Here is a 22,649-nt window from a genome sequence, read left to right as displayed (position 1 = left end):
ATTTTATTTAGAGAATTAATATTAAGATGTTTCAAACACTTAAAGAAAAGAAGATCAAAACATAAATTAAGCTTAACTTTTCATTTTCACCCTTATTAGTTAGTATATTAATTTTATAATTAAAATAACTAAACATTAATTAAGTAACTAATTTGGAATATCATTCTAAAAGTAGTCATAACAATTAAACAGTTAAATTAATTAAAAAATAAGAAATATTTTTAAATTAATTTGAAATGAAGAAATTTTTTTAATATATATATCAAGTCAATATACAATGGACAGAGAATTCATTAAGAGGTGACAAAATAGTAAAATCTATTAATGATTACTTGATCATAGTATAAAATAAAAATGTTCATCTAAATATAGGGGGAGAGGGAGTACTTTTTAAATAAAATAATTCAATACTCTATAATAAAAAAAAATAGAAAAGGAAAAGGGCAATGCATAAATAAAGACCTAATAAACTGCTGTGTTTCCAATTTGAAAATATTATAATTTTACACACAAAAGGAATAAACGGATTTAAAAAGTTGGTAATAGAATAGAAGGAGGAGAAGCATTATATTGACCATTTGGTCGGTGCTTTTCCTCCAAGAAACTTCTCCGATTACTCTCCATTTGCAAAATTTAACGACTTGCTTATAAGCCGAGTTAGGGTTTTGAACAGTTGTAATTTTTTTTAATGGAGGTTGCTGGATCTACAAGGAAGCCATTTCAACAAACCGAGATTAACTGGGACAAGTAAGCTTTTATTTATTGGTAATTTTGATGTTTTTTCTTCCGAATCCTAATGATGGAATGATTATGTGTTTTAATTATGTAAAATGATGATGGGTGTTGCAAGTTGTTATTAATACGTGTTTGTATATGGAAATTGATATTCGTTTCCAATAATTTAGGGTTAAGAATATAATTAATTTCAAGATTGCGCCTGGGTTGGGTTGAAAATTAGCTGCAGAGAATCAACCATGAAATGCAAAGGTTTCCATTTGGGACGACTCATAGTATTCCATCTTAGAAAGTGATTTAGTTTAAAATGGGAGTTAATTGTGAGTGGCTATTGCGAAATTATTCAGGCTAAACCAGAGGGAGGGAGACTAGAATACTTTGTTTATACACAATCCTTTGTACTATAGAAGTGACTTGCCTGAGGCTTAAACTGTATTCAATATATATACTTATTTTACATATAGTTAGTAGACAAAAGGTTTACCAAGACGCTGAAAATATCAGCAGAATGGAGAGTTTTCAGGTTCTATCTCAGGTGGATTTCATGCCTCCAAAGTCTGTGACCTTTAACATAGATTTAAGTTTCTCTATCTTATAGGATAATTATTTAACTGTCAAGTAGGATCCGTTTGTGCTGCAGCTTAATCTTTTAATGATGTAGTGGCCTGAAGGGATAATTTCTTTGCTTGTATGGAGGGTTCCTTCTTTTTGTTTTATCTCTCTTTTTAAGTTTTTCTTTTTAAACTTCATGCTTCTCTTTATATCTTCCACCTTTGATGCAGGCTTGATAAGACTAGGTTCTATGTCGTAGGAGCTGGGATATTTACAGGGCTTACTGTTGCACTATACCCCATTTCTGTCATCAAGACTAGAATGCAGGTGGCAACCAATAATGCTGCAAAAGAGAGTGCATTTTCTGTTGTCAGGGGCCTAGTGCGAAATGATGGTATTCCCGGTTTATATAGAGGATTTGGAACTGTCATTACAGGGGCGGTTCCTGCCAGAATTATATTTCTCACAGCACTAGAGACCACTAAGGTGACTGCATTTAAGATGGTGGAACCATTCAAGCTATCAGAACCTGTACAGGCAGCTATAGCAAATGGTGTTGCTGGCATGCTGGCGTCTCTTTGTTCACAATCCGTCTTTGTTCCAATTGACATAGTATGGCCTTTCTCTGCTCATTCTTTTTTTTAATAATAGTGGCATAATGACTTGGATAAGTGGACTGTGAATTGGACATATTTTATTCTCTAGAAATCCACTTATAGCTAGATTAACTATCTGATTTAATCTGGCGAATATTTCTTAAATTATCAGATTGCTCTTTGTTCTTTTTTGTCATTTACTCGAATTTGCATTAGAATACTACTATACTTGGCTGAATTGACCGTAGCAATGTGATTATTTAAGTTGTGTTCCAAAGGCTTATGCTCTTCCTTATTTTATTGTTACTACCCTACATCCTACTGCAACCAGCCACAATTTGTGGATGAGTTTTTTCAAGTTTTAAAATTAATTTCATGAAATTTGATGAAAAAGGTTAGTCAAAGGTTAATGGTGCAAGGATACTCAGGACATGCAAGCTACAATGGAGGCTTGGATGTTGCTCGCAAAGTTCTGAAGTCAGAAGGTATACGTGGACTATATAGAGGATTCAGTCTGTCTGTTCTAACATACTCCCCATCCAGTGCTGTATGGTGGGCAAGTTATGGTTCGAGCCAGCGCTTCATATGGAGGTTAGATGATAGTTCTGATCTTTCAAAATTCTTAAGAGTGGACTTTGTCCCTTTTTTCCCATTCACTTTCTTGTTATACCCTTGAATTGGGTTGCATTGTCAAGTATTGTTGTTCTACAGATTTCTATCGGGTAATCCTTTTGTGACTTTATCATTGCTTGTGTTGTCTATCAGCAAGCTCTTGGATAATGGAACTGAGCATGGTGGGCCTGCTCCCAGCCAGGGGAAAATAGTGTCAGTTCAAGCTGCTGGTGGGATCATCGCCGGTGCTACTGCATCTTGCATAACAACTCCATTGGACACCATTAAAACTAGGTTGCAGGTATTACTTTTGGTTTCTGTTATGAACTCTGTTGCTTGTATCTTTCTTCAAAATAGCTACTGCTTGTTCTGCATTTTACAAATTTTTCGTATTGTTTACGCTTGATTATTCATGTGCCCGTCTTGGATGCTTTTCTTTTTTCCTTGTATGTTTACTTGGATGGCTATTCCCCTCTTTCGTGTTCTATGAAGGCTTGTGCTGCTCGGACTCTTCAAAAATGCCGTTGTGTGCGTGTTGGGTCCTCCTAAAGTAGTGGATTTTTGGATGGTCCGGCAAGACTGCGGCAGCGTTTTAGAGAGTCCGAGCAACATACTACTTGCAACTATACTATGAACTTTGGTAGCTGCTCCTTCATAGATGGTTTAGGTGTTCATTTTGTTTTCTATGTGCAGATTGGTTGCGCATAATTGTGCATTAGTAGCTGCTTTTTTATCTGTATAGAATCTTTGATATTCTGTTTTCCTTTGGTGGTCAGATACATAACTGTGAGTGTTGACAAACAATTCCTATTAAAACTCTAGCCTAGTTTGTTGTCTTACATGTCGTGTAATTAGTCTCAGCTTCGAGTCTTGTTATTTAAGGACCTTCTTTTTCATGCATTACAGGTGATGGGACACGATAAGAGACCTAGTGCAGGGCAAGTAGTTAAGCAGCTAATTGCTGAGGATGGTTGGACAGGATTTTACAGGGGATTAGGTCCAAGATTTGTCAGCATGTCAGCGTGGGGAACCTCCATGATACTTGCCTATGAATATCTCAGTAGGATCTTTAACCTCTTCTTCTCTTTCTTTTACTTTTAACTACTTCATGAGCAACATGTCATAATATTTGGAAGTCCCAAGTGTCATCTTTGAAACCTATCATGGTGCTGTTATTAATGTGTCCAATTGAATCAAACTGGTAGGTCTTCCACTTTATTTTAATCAGTAATCTTGGCTTCTTACGTGATTCTTTATCCAAGTTTATATGGGACCTTTGTATTCACAGTATTCTGATTTTGTGATTGATCTTGTTATGTCTCAAGTCGCTAGCTATCATAATGATTACATTTACCTATAAAAGTGAGGCTTTCCTGTTCTTAATATTTCGTTGCGAGTTTTATCAGAAGCAGTGACCAATCTGTTTACTTACAGATTCTGTTTTTATAAATCTGGTTAGTTACAAAGAGGTGTATGTCTGCCCTATTAGACTTCGCTTGATGCAAGCTGTTTTGCCTGAATCGGACATAGCAAACAATAAAATCCATTTGGTACTCAATTTGTGACAAATAACTTCAGCATATTCGTAAAGGAGATAAGCTCCACTGGTCTAGTTCTTGATTCTAGTAAAAAAGTAACTTCTACTGATGCTCGGTTTATGACAATATGATTTCCAATTAAAAAAGAGAAAGAGCTCTGTTGTTAAGTGTCATGCTTTCAGGTTAAGGAAGTAACTTAGATGGAATACGCTACTACTTTCACTATTTTCCTAACATGAAGATATGAAAGTTTCTTTAATAATTTTTCCTGAAACTTGATTTTTTTGTTGGCAGAGCGCTTGTGTGCAGTAAACGAATAGATTGATGAAAGCTAGCTGCCAGACGACTCTTGCGGTAGGATTTTTATACTACTGACATACAGTATTTGAGAGCTGGAGATAACAAGACCGCGGCTGATTAGCTGTCTGTATACAAATGACACTATGACTGTTATATGAGTTGACTTGGAATCCAAGTACCTGGCCAAAATACAATTAATTTTTCTTAGGGATTTCTTACAATATTCTTAAATGATTTTTGCCAGATAAATGCCACATTCATTGGTTGTAGTGAGTCATGACAAGGAGGACCCTTGAATAATTTTTGCTAGATAATAAATGTAAAATGTAATATTCATTCATACAAGAATAGATAAATTCTTGATCAACTTCGGTTTTCAAGCCTCTAAATTCGTTGATTTGATTTCTTTCCAAAAATTTACATCCCTCCTTTTTATATTTTGTCTGTGTCCAGAATTGCCCGATTGTACTAGGTCTGCATGTCAATCCATGTAATTTCAACTAGGAATTTACATATTTTAGTTAGTAATGCAAATAGATTGTAGTTGCCATGACATTTTATTCCATCAAAGAGGAGCATCACCTGTTTTGTTTAAGTGGACACAAGGAGTTCCATGAGCCAAAAGAATGATAACTAACAGTCTCATTAACTGATCATGAAAACTTCCCAAGTTAAACACTCTTAATTGTCTGCAGATCTTGTTACCAGTAGACCACTGGTAAAACATTTTGGACATCATGATTCTTGGGCATATTTCAATCGCTTTTAACATAGGTGCACACTTAGTTTATATTACCATCAGAAAACTGAATAGAGAATATTCAAATCAATGTAAAGGTATGCCTGCATTGCACAAATATTGGAGTTGCAAACGCCCAGCCAGCCAATTTATTCTTGAGATAATTTGATGGGCCATAAAGTTCCAAAAAACCAAAGACCAGTTACTATTTGAGTAAATTGACCAACAAAACATCAATGCTCCTACATCACATTATGAAGCAACTAGCAGGCTGTCTTTTTAGCTGAATTACATTAAAAAATGGCTTAAGAATCTATCTTACTCTATATTACACTCTCAGAACTCTTCACTAGCTAGGAAAATATGAAATGGAAAAGGAATGGAATAGTGTGTTGATCTCACTCTTAGTCCTTTACTGTAGAAGGGGAGGCAAACCAAACAGCCTGTATCAATTTTGCCCAATAAATTACTTTTCTCCAAAGCTGCCAATACAAATGAGCTAGTGTGCATCAAACTATGGACCATGAAGGGAGATCTATAAAGGGCCATATGGTTATTCTCCAAATTGTGCATCTCAAATAACTTGACCTTCATCTTCTTCATCATCATCATCTTCGTCATCATCGCGGTTTACCTTGGCATATTCCTCAAGTGATGATGCTGTATTCAGTTCACCATCTTCGTCATCATCACGGTTTACCTTAGCATATTCCTCAAGTGATGATGCTGTATTCAGTTCACCAACTTTCATGTCATCTTGACTTAGGTTTTTCTCTGAACTCTGTGACTTCCCTTTGTTCATCTGTTGCATAGACATAAGATGCACGCTAAGAATCTCAGAAACATCCTGAAAGCAACATAGTAAGGCAACAGACGCCAATGTGATGGAACTCCAGCAAAGCAAGATACTTTTATAGCACAGTAGAAATCACAAATGGTAAAGGGGAAATGAATGAGTATTTACAACCTTGGTAATACATAAAGAAGATGAGAACTTTAAAAAGAAAAAAGAAAAAAAAGAGGAGGATGTCATGTGGGCTTATACTATCAAATGGTACAATTAGATAGTAAATAAACATGAGTACGTGAAAAGTAAATCAACTGTCCCTCTACCATTCATCGAACCAACCAATCGTTACATATAGAATTCACTTCTCAAAATCCATTTCATGGCTCATGCAGACGTACTCTTTAATGGGTATTATGCAATTAAAAGTAGCCAGCAGGAAAACATTCTGCACAGTGACTACTGGTGTCTGCCGCATGTTCTCTTCAATTATTGGGATCAGTTGGATACTACCTCAGAGTATCAAGGAAGCAGTTGAATATTAGCGCTTTTGGACAGTCAAAAGGGCCATCAAGAGCATCAGGACAATTCTCCCAGCTAGCATATTCTGGTGTATTTTTACAGGAACTTCAGATGTTTTGATGGTATTTCAGCTCCTATATACCCTTGAAAGCTAGATGTCTGCTGATACTTTTTAGTTGGAGTAATCTCTATTGAAATTATGTTATTCTCTTTCTAGACTTCATTGGCTAACTGTGCCTGGCTAAACTACCATTTTTCATTTTTCAGTTAGATTCCAGTGTGTAGTATAAAAATGCTGTGTATTAGGAGCTAACATCCCATCATTTTTACTTTTTGCATCTTCTTGATGCTAAGAGAACATCTTACTTAATCAGAAAACATTGTGTTCAGCTTTAAAAACCAATTTCAAGCATAACTACTACTCCATATATACACATAAGCAGGCAATCTAACATCCAGAGAACAAAAATATGCTTATGCGTACAGACTATAAATGCACTAACACTCCTCCAACTATTTTCAATCCACTCCAGGAGAAACAAATAGAAGAGAATCGGGTAGATCCAAAAGAGATAAGAATGAAAATGACCATTAACTGTCACCTACATCATTTGTATTTGCAAGAACAAGGTTACGCACAATTAACATGTTAAAGTTGTCTTTCATCTGACATAAAATATTTGAGAGAAGGGCATTTGTGAGGATTACATGTTAAAGTTGTATTTCACCTTCTCCTTTCAGTTTGTTTAACTGGTTTTGACTTGGTACGGAGTATAAGAAAGGAGGATCTTGTGGTGTTGAACTAAACATATGTAGAATGTACCAAACTAATGATAGCCCATGTGCACACAAGTTGCTCAAGCACCATTGTTATTAAGAAAAAAGAAAAACAGACAACTGAGCTAGTGTAGTAACTAGAACAACTGATAATTGTTTGTCTAACACACAGAGCATGAATTTTGGTTTTTCTATCTAATCATAAATATTTTCTTATTGAATAGTAATTGCCATTGCGGGTTGAGATTGGGGTTGGGGGCTAGCTGGGAACAAGGACAAGACAGGCTTCCCATACAACATTTATCATAAAGTTAATTCAGCAGAAAATTCTCTTACAGCTCGTAGAAGTGACCGCCTATCCCGTTCTCGAGCATTCTTGATAGCCTGTAACCAACAATAGCACATTAGATTCATAGGTTGACAAATGACCCGCTGATCATATAGATGACAGAAAAGCTAACAATAAGACTATGAGAACAAACCTCCTCAAGAGCTTTTTTCTCAGCCTCTACTTCTGAAACATCTCTATGAGAAAACATAAAATAAAGCACATGAGATGTCTTCCACAAACAATTTTCATCATTTAATTTTTAGCAAAAATAGAGATTTAATAAATCGAGAAGGGAAGGGGGAAAAGGAAGAATCTTTAAACCTTCCAACCACTTGACCAACACGACATGAACACTTGGCACATACTTTATGCTCCTTTGCACAGCCTGTGATTTTACAAATAAATGCAAAAACATTAAACCAAAACTACACAGATTTCAACAAGGCATTGAGGGATTTCATCATGTTGTAACAAAAACAACTTCGCCTCAATCCCAAAATAAGTTGGGGGCGGCTATATGAATCCTCATTTCACCATTTAAGTTCATATCATATTATTTCACTATACTGTAACAAATACATATAAAATAAAATAAATCATATGCAAAAGAAGTCAAAACTAACCATTGCAGAGATTGTGGTAAGCTTGACGCACGTTTCTTTTCGAACACTTCTGACTATCAGAATTATGAGGGAAAAAAAAACAGGAGCATTTGTCAGTGTACCGTGGTTCACTAATTTCAATGAAGATAGTATAACTATGTACTGTAGAAATTTTAACCAGCTATATATGCGTTTCGCTAACCTCGAACATTTTTATCTTCTACAGATTATCCTTAAAACAAACTGATAAAAATGTTGATAACCACCAATTCAACCAAAAATAGAGAAGTAGAAGTTTACCACTTAGCAGGTTCAGTAATGGCTTTGTATTTTCCATACTTGCGCTTCCAATCAATTTGATCTCTACAACGAAGACATACTCCTGTTATTTCTGAGAGAGGCCTAAATTTTCCACCCACTTCCTGCAAATAAAAGCAACACCAACAATCAATTCGTTCAGACCACAAAAATAGCGGTTGGTCGCCGGAGAATGAAAGTAGACGTACCGTTTCATTGATTTTGATACCGGCGTTAGGTTTCCAGGCGACTTTGTTCTGATGCTTCGGCGGCCCTTTCCTTACGCCGCTCATCTTTTTCTCTTCTAAAAGATTTTTGAACTCTCTTCAGTGTCTAGTTTTCTTTGATGGAACTAAAAGGAAATATTGACTGCACTGTGGGATCGAATTTATTGGGCTGAGACGTTATTTATTTTCTTGGGCTAATTTTGGATGTAGCCCATGAACTTGAGTATCAAAAGACGGCCCAAAATACATTGTACGGTTTGCTCTTTAAATAAATAAATAAAGGAAAAATTACATAAATTTGTACATTTTAAAAAATAATTACTGATTTTAGCGATATTTTTTTATTTATTACTATTTATAGCAATATTATGTAAAATCTGTAATATGAATTAAAAGTGAATTATGTATGCAATATTATATGAATTATAATTACTTTTTTTTAAAATAGATTATGTTTGTTTGGTAAAAATTGACACATATTATTATAAATGTATTAAAATGTGTGAAAAATGTATCATTTATCATTAAAACTTGTATTATATGTTTATAATAAATTATTCTTTGTAATATGTATTAAACTTGTATTATAAATGAATTAAAACTGATCAAGTTAAAAAATTCACAGCATATGGACACGTGAAGCACGGCTGATACAGCTTCATACCAATGTAAAATTGTCATTTGGCACCTCTAATATGTCTTATTGCGAAAAAATATAAAAACTCATGTATTAACTATTATTTTTTAACTTTATTAAAAATAGTTTTTAATTTTTCAAATTTGTTTTCTCATCTTTCCTACCATCATCATCTTACCCATATTTCTTGAGCATTCATTTCTTTTTCCTTTCTGGCGTTTTTTTTTAAAACTAATGATATTGAGTTTCTTTTTTTAAAAAAAAAACAAATTAGTTTAGTGATTTTTTTCTCTTACAAATCAAGATTGAAATCTGGGAATAGTTAAACTATGAAAAATTCAATTAAAGAAGATGGTGATTTAAATATCAGATTTTGATTTAGTAATATTTGAATATTTAAATTTTAATTATTTAATAATATTTATTTTCATAAATAAATAAATTAATAGTAATTTGATTAAAAATTAATAGTGCTGTCGCGAAATCTGCACAGCGGCTGAGCGGCTCAGCACAGTAAATTTGAAGATTCTCGCAGCAAAAAGAGATTGGGAAAGAACTTGAGGTGAAGAAGAAAGAGAAAAAATAAAGCACATAGTTGAGGTGAAAAAGAAAGAGAAAAAAGGAAAAAATAAAAAAAAAGAAATACAGAGAAATTAGATAAAAATAATTTAAAATTATTTTTAACACGTGGCAAGTAATTATTAGTGCGTAACATATAAATATTTTTGTACAAGTGGTATTGAGTGAATAATGGGATATACATTCTATTTTTAAGTTGTTTAATAGGGTAATAAGACACAAGCAAAATTAAGATATCTCTTTAAAAATTTAAAATAACTTTAATGATAATTTTATGTCTTTTCTCGATCATATTTATATTATTTTGTATGTGATGATAACACATTAAAAGAATCCTAACTTTTTAAAAAAATTATTATTATCAAGACAACTAGTCCGAGTCTTTGTGTTTTAGCTTTGTTGAGGACAAGTGAAATATGAAAGATCTTTTTCTTGATGTGATTAATTTGTTTTCTTCAGCTTAAAAATCTTCTTCGTAGGGCCATATCAATGGAATTTCACTAATCTATCCAAGAAAAAAATGGTGAAAGTATTTTATACTTCTGAATATTATTCGCTACAACATATCGATATATATATATATATATATATATATATATATATATATATTCCCTTCGTCTGGAATTGTTTGTCATGGTTCCTATTTTTAGAGTCAAATTATAAAAATTTTGACTAACATTTTAAGATATATTTTTTCATCATATTAATATGCAAAAAATTGTAATTTATAGTACTTTTCATTTAGTTTTAAAATATCTAATTTTTTTGTTTAAAATATCGAATTAATGTGATCTAATTAATCTTTAAAAATTAATTAAATTGACTTTTGATAAGCGCAATATGACAAACAGTTTCGGATGGAGGAAGTAAATTCAAACAAAAACATATCAGTCGAGACATTTGTGGAATTGCGGTGACAAGTTCATAATTGCTCATATGGAGGTTGTGTTAATTATTGTAGACTGTTTAAGTGATATTATTTTTCAACTACCACTCAAAAATCAATTAAGTACTTCAAGAGTTAACCTAGTCAAACAATGACTGAGAAATTAAATGTGCAAATATTGCACTAGAAATGGGAACCATATATGTAACCAGGAGGATACAAAAAGGAAAAAGATAAAAAACAATAGAAATAAATAATAAAAATATAAAAAATTGTTAATTGGGGTGTCTATCTTTTCTTGTAGGCCATACCAAAAGACTTTTCTTAAACGCAAGTCTTTGTTATGTTCCGCTCAATAATTCCTCTTGGCCATATAGACTAAAGACTTACGTGATTGGAAAGTTATTCAATTATTTTCTTTCGACTTTTTGGATGATTTTTTGTTAAATTTTGAACTGACTTTTCAACAATAAAAAAAGAAAAAGTAAAAGGAAAAGGAAAAAAAAATGTATATACTTTTGCATGTTTATTAACTAATGATATAAGAGGTATTTTCTCTTACGAGATCAACTTTTTCCCGTTTAATAGTTCTTCGAAAATGTTGTGGATCCCTCCATTTGAATATTATTGCATATGAGTGACGATGACACATCAAATGAGAGTCGTGTATTTCAGGTAAGTAAACAAATAATTAGAGATCTCAGGTTTATGCTTTTAGTATGAAGAGATCTTCGTTTTCTTCCTAATGAGTTTTAGTATAGATACGAGATATCAAATGGGAAATAAAAAAGCAAAAGATTCAAAACAAACAAAAAGAGGAAGCAAAGTTCACTCAACAAAATATAATGAAAGTATTTTATAGCTTATATACTTCTGAATAATGGCTTCAGTTCATCATCCACATATAATAAGGACATAAATTCAACAGACGAAAAAGGAAACAGAGAAGAACTAATATGTAATATTTATCATACTAGTTGTAACAATCTCATCGTCCCGATGGATTCAAAATCTCAGAGAAAATGGTTTCACTCTTCAATTTGTCATCACTAGTTGTGGTCATGGATGAAGCACTGCTTGTGTATTTTTCTCCAACTTCATTTGAACCTGAAAATTCCTCGAATCCTTCATCTGTAGATATATTGGTATGATCATTCATAATCAATGGGAAAGACGGGCTAGTCGGATAACTGTTCAATTCCATTTTGTGACCTCTATTATCAGCTGCTTCTTGAAGCTTTAATATAAATTCCAAATTCCAAACAACGTCATTCATTGATGGCCTTTGGACTCCTTGATCCTTCAAGCAATTGTATGCTGCTTCTGCAAACTTGTTTAAGCACTCTGGCGCGATTTGTCCTTCCAAATTTGGATCAATTATTTGTTGAAGATTTCCTTTTTTACAGCTCCTACAAGCCCAATCAGCCAAATTCACTTGCCCTTTCGGCATGTTAGGAATTAATGCTGGTCTAGCACACAACACTTCGAATAGCACTACCCCAAAAGAATACACATCAGATTTTTCTGTCAACTGTTGTCGCTTATAGTATTCAGGATCTAGATATCCAAAGCTTCCTTTCACAACAGTGCTAACATGAGTTTTTCCTGATCCACTAAGTGGACCGATTTTGGATAACCCAAAATCTGAAACCTTAGCAACCCATTTATCATCCAATAAAATGTTGGTTGACTTCACATCTCGATGAATGATGATATCCTTTTTACCTGGGAAATTAAATTTAACCATCATATCTACTATAGTTAACAATTATTATGTTTAAATAATTAATCTTTATCTTTTTCTATCAGTAAATTACTAAAAATTTATTCTATACACACTTCAACGTGATATCAGAGTGAGATTAACCGTATACCTGTATGGAGATAATGCAATCCTTTTGCTGCGCCAATGCAAATCTCGAGGCGTTTCTTCCATGGAAGTGGAGCATTATCAGTTTTGTACAAGTGATCACGAAGAGTTCCATTAGCCATGTAATCATAAACCAAGATCATCTCATTCTTATCATCACAATAACCAATTAAGGACACCAGATGCACATGCCTTAGCTTTGACAGCATGTGAATCTCTGTTTCGAACTCGCGGACTCCTTGCTTTGATGAAGGATTCAACCTCTTGACTGCAACTATGGTTGCACCGTTGTCTATGTACCCTTTGTACACATTACCAAAACCTCCATAACCAATCACAAATTTTTCATCAAAATTGCCTGTTGCAGTTTTTATCTCTTCTAGTAAAAAGTGTCGGCACAGATCGGATGGTAGTGATGATGAGCGTGAGCCGCCTGTCCTTTGGGTTGAGTCCGATGTAATTGACAAAGGGATCCATGATGACTTTGTAACGCTTGTATGAAGATCTTTTCCCCTTCTCCACCGCCGGAAAATCAAGAAACAGAGAATTGAAAACAGAGCAATTCCGCTAATAACAGCCACTGCAGTGATAACAGCAATGATGTGTGATGATTTCTTTTTCTTATTGTTGTTTGGTGGTGAATTATTCGGAAAGAAAACTTCAGGATTCGGCACGGAGAGGTTTCCATTGGAGTCGTTCAACTTGAAAATTTCTAATCCATTTAAGATAGCATTTTGATATGCAGAATCTGGGTTAGGACTCAAATTAAGCGTCAGGTTTTGCGCACCATCTAGGTTTCTAACCACATAGTCTTTGTACACAGGGATTCTCCAGCCTTCACTCCATTGTATTACATCAGCCTCTCGCTGGGCTGTTTGGTTTCCGATAGAAATGGAGAAACTTCTATCGTTTATTTCTTTAACTTCCGGCTGAATCTCACAAAAATGGAGCCTGAAAAGATACAAGAAACCAGAGTTTAGAGGGAATTCCCAATACAGTCCCGAGCTGTAATTGTCCATAATCCTCGAGGTTGTGTAAACTATGGTTGGCGCAGTATAATTCGGGGTTTCAGAAGTGTAAGTGATGTTGGCATCAGGAAAATGAGGAGTTTGATAGCCTAATCCAACAACAAATGCATTATCTGAATCCCATACACGATACATCCCTGTATCCTCTGTGCTTTCAACTAAATTGCCTCCCACGTTCAGCCTGTACAATGTTTCAAGAGCAGTGCTATTATTGATGTTATATGGAATAGTATTCCCAGTCAATTTGACGTCTCCATGGATGTAAAGATCAGTTGGCATAGAAAGTATCTCAATCCCATTAACAAAAGCATAAGAGTTTGGTGAAGGAGAAAAGGTTAATTTGAGCATCTGTGTTTCATCAACATTGATGACATATTCTTTTTGAACAGCTTTAGTACTACTTGCAGAGACTGTGAAGAAAGCACTGAAGTTACTCAAGAGGGTTAAATTATTAGCTGTGACGGAGAAAAAAGAATCAGCTTTGTTAAAACCGGAGTAATTGGCAGGGTAGAAATAGAGACGGAGGAATATTGTGCCAGGGGTAACACGGAAAGTATAGGTGAATTGAGATCTCATAATACGAATACCAGTCGTATAAGGAATTCTATTGACAGAAGGATCTTGTTCAAGAGCTGTGGCTGTTGTGGATATGCTTGAAAAGTCGGAAGGTAAGAAATTTGGAAAGTGAGTATCAGTATCCCATCGACGGCCAGTATCATCGGTGATGGCTGATTGTGCGCCACAGTTAAGCAAGACGAAGACTGTGGCGTTATACGGTGGCGACGTGGTAGCAATAGTGGCGGTTATGAGTTGTAAGAAGAGAAAGAAAAGTAAAGTGATGGTTGCCATGGGGAGTTGGTGTAAGGAGATATTAGCTGTTCCAAGGAACAATTAATTATACACAACCATTGGCAAGACTTGAGTGTGACTCTCAAGGCATTTCCTCTTCTTTTATCTGTGGTTCATATGCCAAAGTTGACCCAGTCTTCTTCTTTAGTCATAGCTAGTGTTTTTCATGATCAGTAAATAATTTCAGATGCTGTAATAAGTTCTCTTTGATTATTATTTTTTGTTATCAAATTAGTTTTTAACACTTCGTCTGTTAAATACTTGTGAAATGGTTAAAATTTTGAGATTAAAATTGTGATTTCAGACATTTGATGCTCTAAGTTTGTTGAATAAAATTTATATATTTGGAAACAGTGTTAAAAATATTACTTGGTATTATATGGGTAAAATCAGATATGAAGCAAATAATTTCAAAGATGAAAGATATTTTCAAAGGCATAGAAAGCCATCACTCACCAACTTTCATGTTTATTGCATTGTGTGTCCTTTCTCACACTCTCTATTCTTACAGCATTGAATATGAATGTTTTGGTCTTCCTTTTTCTGGCGATGCTACTTGGTGACACAAAAGCAACTACTCCCCCATTCACTTTTACTATATTTTGCCTCATCTTTTACCTTTAGTTTGCGAATAAATTATTATAGTTGACCGTAACTAGAGCCGATAAAATGGGCTGGCCCACCCAACCTAATTCAATTCTAACGGGCTAGAGAGAGTTATAAGGGTTGAGACGGATTGACCCTTTTAATTAAAGAGCCTGTAAAATAGCAGTACAATCTAGCCCTAACCAGGCCATGGGTTAGCCCTTCAACCAAAAAATAAATAATGTCAAATCTCTTATAAATCACACACTTCGGTGAATACTTACAAAAGTACATTTATGAATCACACTTCGGAGAATACTTACAAAAATACATAGTAGCCAATAAGATTTAGCGGATATATGTTGATCATTCCACCATTCTCTCACAAAAAAACTACCTGATTTAAAAGATTTCTAGCAACACAAGGCAAGCTAAATACTTAACAAATCTAAATTGCAAAATATTACATGACCCACAAATTAAAATTTTACGACTCTACTTCCGCTTCCACCATAGATCACATTTCAATCAACGTGTGATATTGTTTTCTTGAGAAGTTCATCTTCATCTACAATTAATCATACAAGATGATACTGCAAAAGACTTGATTTTTTATTTATAAAGATATTTATAAATAAAACACTATTAAGAATATTTTTAAAAATTAATAGCTCACGGCTTGCAGGTTGGACCGGGCCAAGGGTTGTGCTAAAAAGTCTCTTTTCTAAATGGCCAAAAAAAACCCCAACCCCACTTATTTTGAGGGTTGGGTTGGGCTGGCCTCGTGGGATAAGCTCATATTGATCGCTCTAACAGTAACACATGAGGGAAAAATAATTTTTTTCCTTGATATGCTAATAGTAACAACTAAAAATAAAAATATACTTTTAATAAAAGTGGACAATCCTCCCTGCTTCAATGGTAATCTTCAGTATCGTTTGACGCGATTTAAAGCAAATTCAGTAAGTTTGAACTGAATTTCATTAGATTTTTTCTCAAACACACTAATTATGACAAATTGACAATCGACCTTTCAAACTTTTGGCTTCAATGCACTTGGGCAATAGTCGAACTTCTTACACAACTTCCGGACCTGTTTGAATATATACCTTTTTTTAAAAAACTTAACTCATACTATACTTGGTAAGATAACAACATTAATCATTTAATGTTTCAGATATAGAGACAATATAGTAATCATTCAGATGTATATTTAAATTTAGATATTTAAATCTTAATGCAATTAAATGAGGTCGGGCTTGACAAAATTATCGAACATGAGTAAATTAAAAGTCATTCCTCTTTGAGCTAGCTTAGACCAGAAACGTGAAATAGACATCAAGAAACGATTTATTTTAGCACTTTGTTGCTCATGTTTTCAATCGTGTACAAATATAATCTTAGTAATTGTTAATACCTTTTCACGATTTTGTTATTTCAACCAAAATCATAGTGATATATTAGAGTTTTGAGACCAATTGTGATTGAATTGGAGTCAAATAAGACACCATCATCAATTTGATAAGCATTTAGTACTCACGACACACAACAAATACATACAAGAAGTTCATTTCTTTAACAAGACAAGAGAAGATATTATTAATTGGTTCAAGCTAGTAAAGCAAATTAAACAGGCTTTTGGAGACCATATATTTACGAGGATATTACATCATGTTTGCAACGGCTACCATAGGTGCAGTGTTGTGCGTTAAGGTTCTCATTATCGATGCAATTACCTTTAATATTTTCCTTACATATCTCTCCTTTACTCCCCGTCGCGTCGAAAGATAGATGTTGGTCTCTAGCATTACCAGCAAGAATCATAGTGCTTGTTTGTGATTCCATCAAGAATTCATCAACATCATCTAATGCTTCAGTTACTTGTTGCACCTTTATTATGGTGACAACTAGTACAATTAGGAGCATCTTCTTGTAACATTTTCTTTCCATGCTTAATATTAGTATATTGGATTTTGTTTATCTTTTACAAGAATTGATTGAGTTACCTATGCCTTTCTCACTTTGATGTTGTTTAAATTTACAGTTCATGCTCACACTGGGATAAGATATGAATGGACACCTTTTTTTTTTCTTTAATTGACTTGATATATAGTCTAGTCTTTGTTTGTCCACCAGCCATGTATGCTTGTCAAAGAATAACAAAAGTCCTACGTCGGCGATTAATGAGATCGTTGAACTCCTTATAAGGTTTGGACAATCCTCTTCCCTTTAACTAGCTTTTGATGTGCGAGTTAGCCCTAAGACCTAATGTCACAATGCTCAACTAGGGATGAACATTTCGGTATTTCGATTTGGTTTCGAGCTTTTTTTTTGGTTTTTTCAATTTTCGGTTCTTGTAAATTGTGTACCGAATATCGAACCGAAATATTTTGATTCAATGCGGATTTTTTATTTCGATTTTTATTAATTGTGTACTGAATACCTGACTGGGCTGGCCGACGTACCCCGGTCGACGGTTGAAGACTTGAAGTCGCTGCAAGCGGCTACTGTTGCTGGGCTGCTACTGGCGGCGGCTGCTGCAGCCTGAAAGAGGAAGAGGAAGAGTTGCTCCTGCAAGAGGAAGAGGAGACTGCAAGATGAAGATTAAAAATAAATTAGGAATAGGGACATTACATAGGGTTTTACATTCTTTTTTTTTTTAAAGATTATTTAACATTAGTAATTATTAATTAATATAATATAAATTATAATATAATATTTTGATTTAAATCGAAATATCGAAAATCAAAATAATACGTATCAAAAAATACAAAAAAGTAAATCGAATATCAAATCGAAAATCAAAATATCCAAACCAAAATTCTAAAAAAATTCAGTTCAATTTGATATTTTAATTTTTCGATTGTTTATGCCCACCCTATGCTCAACCTCAACTACTCGTCTTAAAAGTGTAGACGGTTGGATTTCCATCTCCAGAGGGTACAATGTGTTCATCAAAGGTGGATCCACAAATCATTACAAAATATATATATATATATACACTTTTGACCACATCTACAATTTCACATACAAAAAACACTTCTATGCGTGCAGATTGACCTACTGACAATAAATCACAAACCCGCCACAGTAATAACATTGGACCTGCTTGTTTGCCCATGGATCTCAGATCGACGCTCTTACCAAAATTTATGACCAACTTGAATGCTGTTTTTACATCACACAACAAATTGTAATCATTTTCACAATTGTTTTTATTTAATCTTATCAAATAAAAAATTATAAAATTACATAATAAATTAATATAAAGGTATTTATTTTCGAGTTTAGTAATTATTTCATCTAGCTTTAATTTAATTAAAAAAAATTAAACATAAATTATAGTGTATTGGTTTTTAATATAATCCTCCCACGTAGTACAAACAATTTCCTACGTTGAACTTGCATTTCTCAATCATGTGATTGAGAAGACGAACCAACATTGTTATTTTGATCCATTTGTTGGTCAATATTATTTGCAACTATATTTTCATATTTATAGACCATAAATACTTCATCACTTTAACAATCGGTTGGTATGAGTTAAAGTGATTATATATTGGTGAGAATAATAAATTTTAAAAAGTAATGATGTTATTATAAATTTTACCTACAAAGTATGAAATAAATGGTTAGTAGATATAAATGTAAGATTGTTTTAACAAAATATAAACTTGTAGATTAATTTTTGTATTAAAATGTCTCAAATCATGATATGAAATGACCATGTAATTTTCATATCATATATTTGGAGAATAGGATATCACATCGCATGAAGTTATGATATGGAATCAGCGACATGTTGAACGCGTATTCCATCTCACGATATCATATCGTGATATGATTATCACATTGCCAAACGCCTACTTAAAGTTTCAGATCTGAAGACAACATATTAATTATTCAAATTTAAATATTTAAACCTTAACGAAAACAAATGAGGTTTGACTCAGACAAAAATTTTGGAAGAATGAGTAAAATAAAAGACGTTCCTCCCTAAGCTAGCATATACCAGAAACGTGAAACGGAACATTAAGAAACGACTTGTTGCTCATGTTTTGAATCGTGTACAAATAAGTGGAAATAATCTTAGTAATTGCGTATAGGTGAACTCAGGATTTTGTTATTTCTAACGAAAATCATAGTAATACTTTGAAGACATAATAAAGCATACTGTTCAAACGAAAACACCTAAAATTTACGATAAAAAATCAAGCCATTTAGTTCTTAAAGAGACAATAAATAAATACATACAAAATGTAAAAAAAAAACAAGTAGTTCGTTTCTTGAACAAGAGTAGATCATGTTATTGGTTCAAATAAATAAAGCGAACGACACCCTTGGAGAGTTGTACATAAAATAAAATATTTAGGAGGATATTACATCACGTTTGCAGCGGGTACCAAAGTTGCAGTGTGTTGCCTTAACGTTCTTATTATTGATGCAATTACCAACTATTTGTTCATTACATATCTCTGGTTTCCCTGTGGCCTTGTAATTTAATCTTCCTGATCTAGCATTACCACCTGCAGCAAGAAGAATCCTACTACTTGTTTCTGATTCCATCAACAATTCATCGTCGTCCCGAAGACAAGCATCTATGCTGCTGCTTGTCCCGTTACATTCTGATACCGATTCCACCTTTATCACGGTTACAAGTAACACAAGGAGCATCATCATCGTCATCCTCATTGATTTTAATCCTTTCTTCTCACTTTGATGTTGTTTAAAATAGATGATACATATTTAATGGTAGCTGGGATAAGAAATGAATGGACACACTTCACTCACTCCTATATATCTATGTCCTACCTTCATTTAATGGAAACATACTACACCCAGCTATATATGTATGTTTGGTGGATTGGATCTCAACCGTTGATGGCGTCTGCTTAATAGTGCAGACGCTTGGATTTGGATCAACTTTTGAAATTTTTTAAAATGTCTTGGAATCATTCATCACTACATTTAATTTTTAAAAAATTCAAATAATATCACTTAATTACTTACTACAAAGCTTGAGGTGCAAACTTTATGGAAAATAAAATTTGAGTAGTAACTGCTATAATGCCAGTGTGGGAAATCAAACCCAAGTAAGCCTATTTGAACGTACAAACTCCACCTAGCTGGTAAGTATTAATCTTAATTAAATGGTTTAACTGATTTTAGGACTGAAAAATCAGTGATATCCAAGAGTTGACCTAGTCAAAGAAATTAAAGATGCGAAAATAATTGGTTTAACTTTTGGCTTCATTGCACTTGGAATAGTCGAACGTCTTACACAACTTTAAAAAAAAAAATTATATACTCTCTCCACCGTTTAAAAAAAAAAAAACTAAATTTGATTCAGATTTAGAACGGAGTTTAAGAAAAGAAAGAAATTTTTTTAATTTTATGGTTCTAAATTAAAGTTATGTTAGATGTACCAAAATATCCTTTAATCTTGTGATGTTAAACATGTCACTGAAAAAGTTAAAGTTAAAATGTTATCAAAAAATAAAATGAATCATCTTTTTTAAACAAATTAAAAAGAAAATTGAATCATTTTTTTTTAAACAAAGAGACTAATATATATATATAGAAAGAAATTTTTTAATTTTATGGTTCTAAATTAAAGTTATGTTAAATGTATCAAAATGTCCTTTAATCTTATAATCTTAAACATGTCACGTAAAAAGTTAAAGTTAAAATATTATCAAAAAATAAAAATAATTATCTTTTTTAAACAAACTAAAAAGAAAATTAAATCATTTTTTTTTTTTAAATAGAGAGACTAATATATATATATAACTATACCTGGTAAGATAACGCCATTAAAGTTTCAGATGGTACTCTGGTTTGACAAAATTTTAAAAAATGAGAAAAACAAAAATCGTTACTCTTTGAACTAGCTTATACCAGAAATGTGAAACAGAGACATTAAGAAACGATTTGTTGCTGATACAAATTCAGGATTTTGTTATTTCAACCAAAGTAATAGTAGTAACACTAATGATAGAAACAAAACACTTTGAATTTACTAGTGTAAAAAGTCAAAACACTTGGTTGTTAAGAAACAACAATAAATACAAAATGTAAAAACAAGAGTAGATGAAGTAAAGCAGACGATGCCGTTTGAGACTTGTACATAAATATTTAGGAGGATATTACATCACGTTTGCAGCGAACACCAGGGACGCAGCGTGTTTTGTGAACGTTCTCATCATCGATGCAGTTACCGTATATATTTTCCTTACATATCTCTCCTCTATCCCCCGCCGCGTTCAAAGATAGACGCTCCTTTTTAGCATTACCAGCAAGAATCATAGTGCTTGTATGTGATTCCATCAAGAATTCATCAACATCATCTGGTGCTATGTTGCTCTTTGTCCCATTACATTCTAATGCTCCAATTACTTGTTGCACCTTTATTATGGTGACAACTAGTACAATTAGGAGCATCTTCTTGTAACATTTTCTTTCCATGCTTAATATTAGTATATTGGATTTTGTTTATCTTTTACAAGAATTGATTGAGTTACCCCTTCCTTTCTAATTTTGATGTTGTTTACCTCAGTTTGGGATAAAGAGATGAATAGACACCCTTTTTCTTTACTTTTTTGTTTGTCCTACATAAACATAAACATGTCCTTTGTCCTAACTTTATTTAGTGGAAACCCCATCATCCACTACCTATGGAGTTTCCGACGGTTGGATTGGAATCTGAAAAAGGCTAAAATCAGTTCAACCAATAGCAGATTCAGGAATTAAAGGTTGTCGAAATTATCACTATCTTGTAGTATTATTTTACATAAAAGATAGATTTCACTTTAACTTAAAAGTAGGTGTTAGCTATCTGGTACCATATTATGATACGTAATCAACGTTTGGACATGTGATTATGTCAATTTCATATGTGATTTTATATTCTCCAAAATCCATGATATGAAAATTTCATATCATGATTTGAGATATTTTTAATACAAAAATTGTTCACAAGTTCATATTTTGTTAAAACAAAATCACATTTATATCCACTAACTATTTTATATGTAAATAAAATTTATAATCACATCATTACTTTTTAAAATTTATTAATCTCACCGACATAAAATTTATTATTCTCACCAACATATAGTCAGTTAAACTCACACCAATAGATTGTTGAGCAATAAATTTATCCTCTTCATTTACTCCAACACCTAATTTATAAATTCAATCATTTTGTATTTATTAAAATTTATAGGTATATCTATTTGAAAAACAAAGCAGATCAAATTGATGCAGTGAAAGTAGTCATAGCTACCAAAGGACTCATGTAATATTTATAGTCTATGAGCATGAAAATATAGTTACGGATGATGTTGACTAAAAAATAAAAAATTGATATTATTCTAATAATTTTACAACTTACTGTAGATATTACGATTTCTCGTCATGATACCAATCGCATGGCCAAACAGGACCTAAAAAATATTTAAACCATTTAAGATTGTGTAAATATACCTAAATTGACCAACTGACTAAATCACAAACCCGCCACCTCAGTCACTTTTGACCACATGTACAATTTCACATGCAAAACACACTTTTATGCATCAGATTGACGCTATTAACAAAA

At 33.1% G+C, this 22,649-nt stretch overlaps 3 protein-coding genes across 4 annotated transcripts; 1 reads left to right on the top strand and 2 right to left on the bottom strand.

The window, feature by feature from the left end:
• The first annotated feature begins 372 nt into the window (after positions 1 to 372).
• LOC101253441 (uncharacterized) lies at positions 373 to 4,700 on the top strand. Its single transcript, XM_004232095.5, has 6 exons — positions 373 to 747; positions 1,518 to 1,899; positions 2,278 to 2,474; positions 2,649 to 2,796; positions 3,402 to 3,555; positions 4,328 to 4,700. Exons 1-6 carry the CDS (start codon positions 689 to 691, stop codon positions 4,351 to 4,353), a joined length of 966 nt encoding a protein of 321 aa, XP_004232143.1. The 5' UTR covers positions 373 to 688; the 3' UTR covers positions 4,354 to 4,700.
• A 492-nt stretch (positions 4,701 to 5,192) lies between these two features.
• On the bottom strand, positions 5,193 to 8,855 carry LOC101253739 (uncharacterized). Of its 2 annotated transcripts, none has more exons than XM_004232100.5 (7): positions 8,598 to 8,855; positions 8,392 to 8,513; positions 8,113 to 8,165; positions 7,811 to 7,874; positions 7,641 to 7,683; positions 7,495 to 7,542; positions 5,193 to 5,874 (listed from the first exon to the last, which is right to left on the bottom strand). In XM_004232100.5, the coding sequence occupies exons 1-7, from the start codon at positions 8,679 to 8,681 to the stop codon at positions 5,647 to 5,649; spliced, it is 642 nt and encodes a 213-aa protein (XP_004232148.1). In that variant the 5' UTR covers positions 8,682 to 8,855; the 3' UTR covers positions 5,193 to 5,646. The 2 variants fall into 2 exon arrangements, with proteins under 2 accessions (XP_004232148.1, XP_004232146.1); XM_004232098.4 differs by having other exon boundaries at positions 5,193 to 5,919; positions 8,598 to 8,769.
• Positions 8,856 to 11,544: 2,689 nt separating this feature from the next.
• On the bottom strand, positions 11,545 to 14,830 carry LOC101255255 (receptor-like protein kinase FERONIA). Its single transcript, XM_004232103.5, has 2 exons — positions 12,592 to 14,830; positions 11,545 to 12,442 (listed from the first exon to the last, which is right to left on the bottom strand). The coding sequence occupies exons 1-2, from the start codon at positions 14,462 to 14,464 to the stop codon at positions 11,706 to 11,708; spliced, it is 2,610 nt and encodes an 869-aa protein (XP_004232151.1). The 5' UTR covers positions 14,465 to 14,830; the 3' UTR covers positions 11,545 to 11,705.
• Positions 14,831 to 22,649: the final 7,819 nt, after the last annotated feature.

Source organism: Solanum lycopersicum, chromosome 2 (genome assembly GCF_036512215.1).
Source record: "Solanum lycopersicum chromosome 2, SLM_r2.1".
Lineage (NCBI taxonomy): Eukaryota > Viridiplantae > Streptophyta > Magnoliopsida > Solanales > Solanaceae > Solanum > Solanum lycopersicum.
This window is presented reverse-complemented; position numbering and strand designations above follow the sequence as displayed.

What these genes read in the sequence shown, in the direction of transcription:
- LOC101253441 (XM_004232095.5), top strand. Translation starts at nt 689, where the DNA reads ATGGAGGTTGCTGGATCTACAAGGAAGCCATTTCAACAAACCGAGATT. An exon ending in AGCCAGCGCTTCATATGGAG is followed by an intron (nt 2,475 to 2,648) that starts GTTAGATGATAG and finishes GTTGTCTATCAG; the next exon opens with CAAGCTCTTGGATAATGGAA. An exon ending in CCATTAAAACTAGGTTGCAG is followed by an intron (nt 2,797 to 3,401) that starts GTATTACTTTTG and finishes CATGCATTACAG; the next exon opens with GTGATGGGACACGATAAGAG.
- LOC101253739 (XM_004232098.4), bottom strand. Translation starts at nt 8,681, where the DNA reads ATGAGCGGCGTAAGGAAAGGGCCGCCGAAGCATCAGAACAAAGTCGCC. An exon ending in AGAAAAAAGCTCTTGAGGAG is followed by an intron (nt 7,543 to 7,640) that starts GTTTGTTCTCAT and finishes TGTTGGTTACAG; the next exon opens with GCTATCAAGAATGCTCGAGA. An exon ending in GGCGGTCACTTCTACGAGCT is followed by an intron (nt 5,920 to 7,494) that starts GTAAGAGAATTT and finishes TGTTGCTTTCAG; the next exon opens with GATGTTTCTGAGATTCTTAG.
- LOC101255255 (XM_004232103.5), bottom strand. Translation starts at nt 14,464, where the DNA reads ATGGCAACCATCACTTTACTTTTCTTTCTCTTCTTACAACTCATAACC. An exon ending in ATTGCATTATCTCCATACAG is followed by an intron (nt 12,443 to 12,591) that starts GTATACGGTTAA and finishes TTAATTTCCCAG; the next exon opens with GTAAAAAGGATATCATCATT.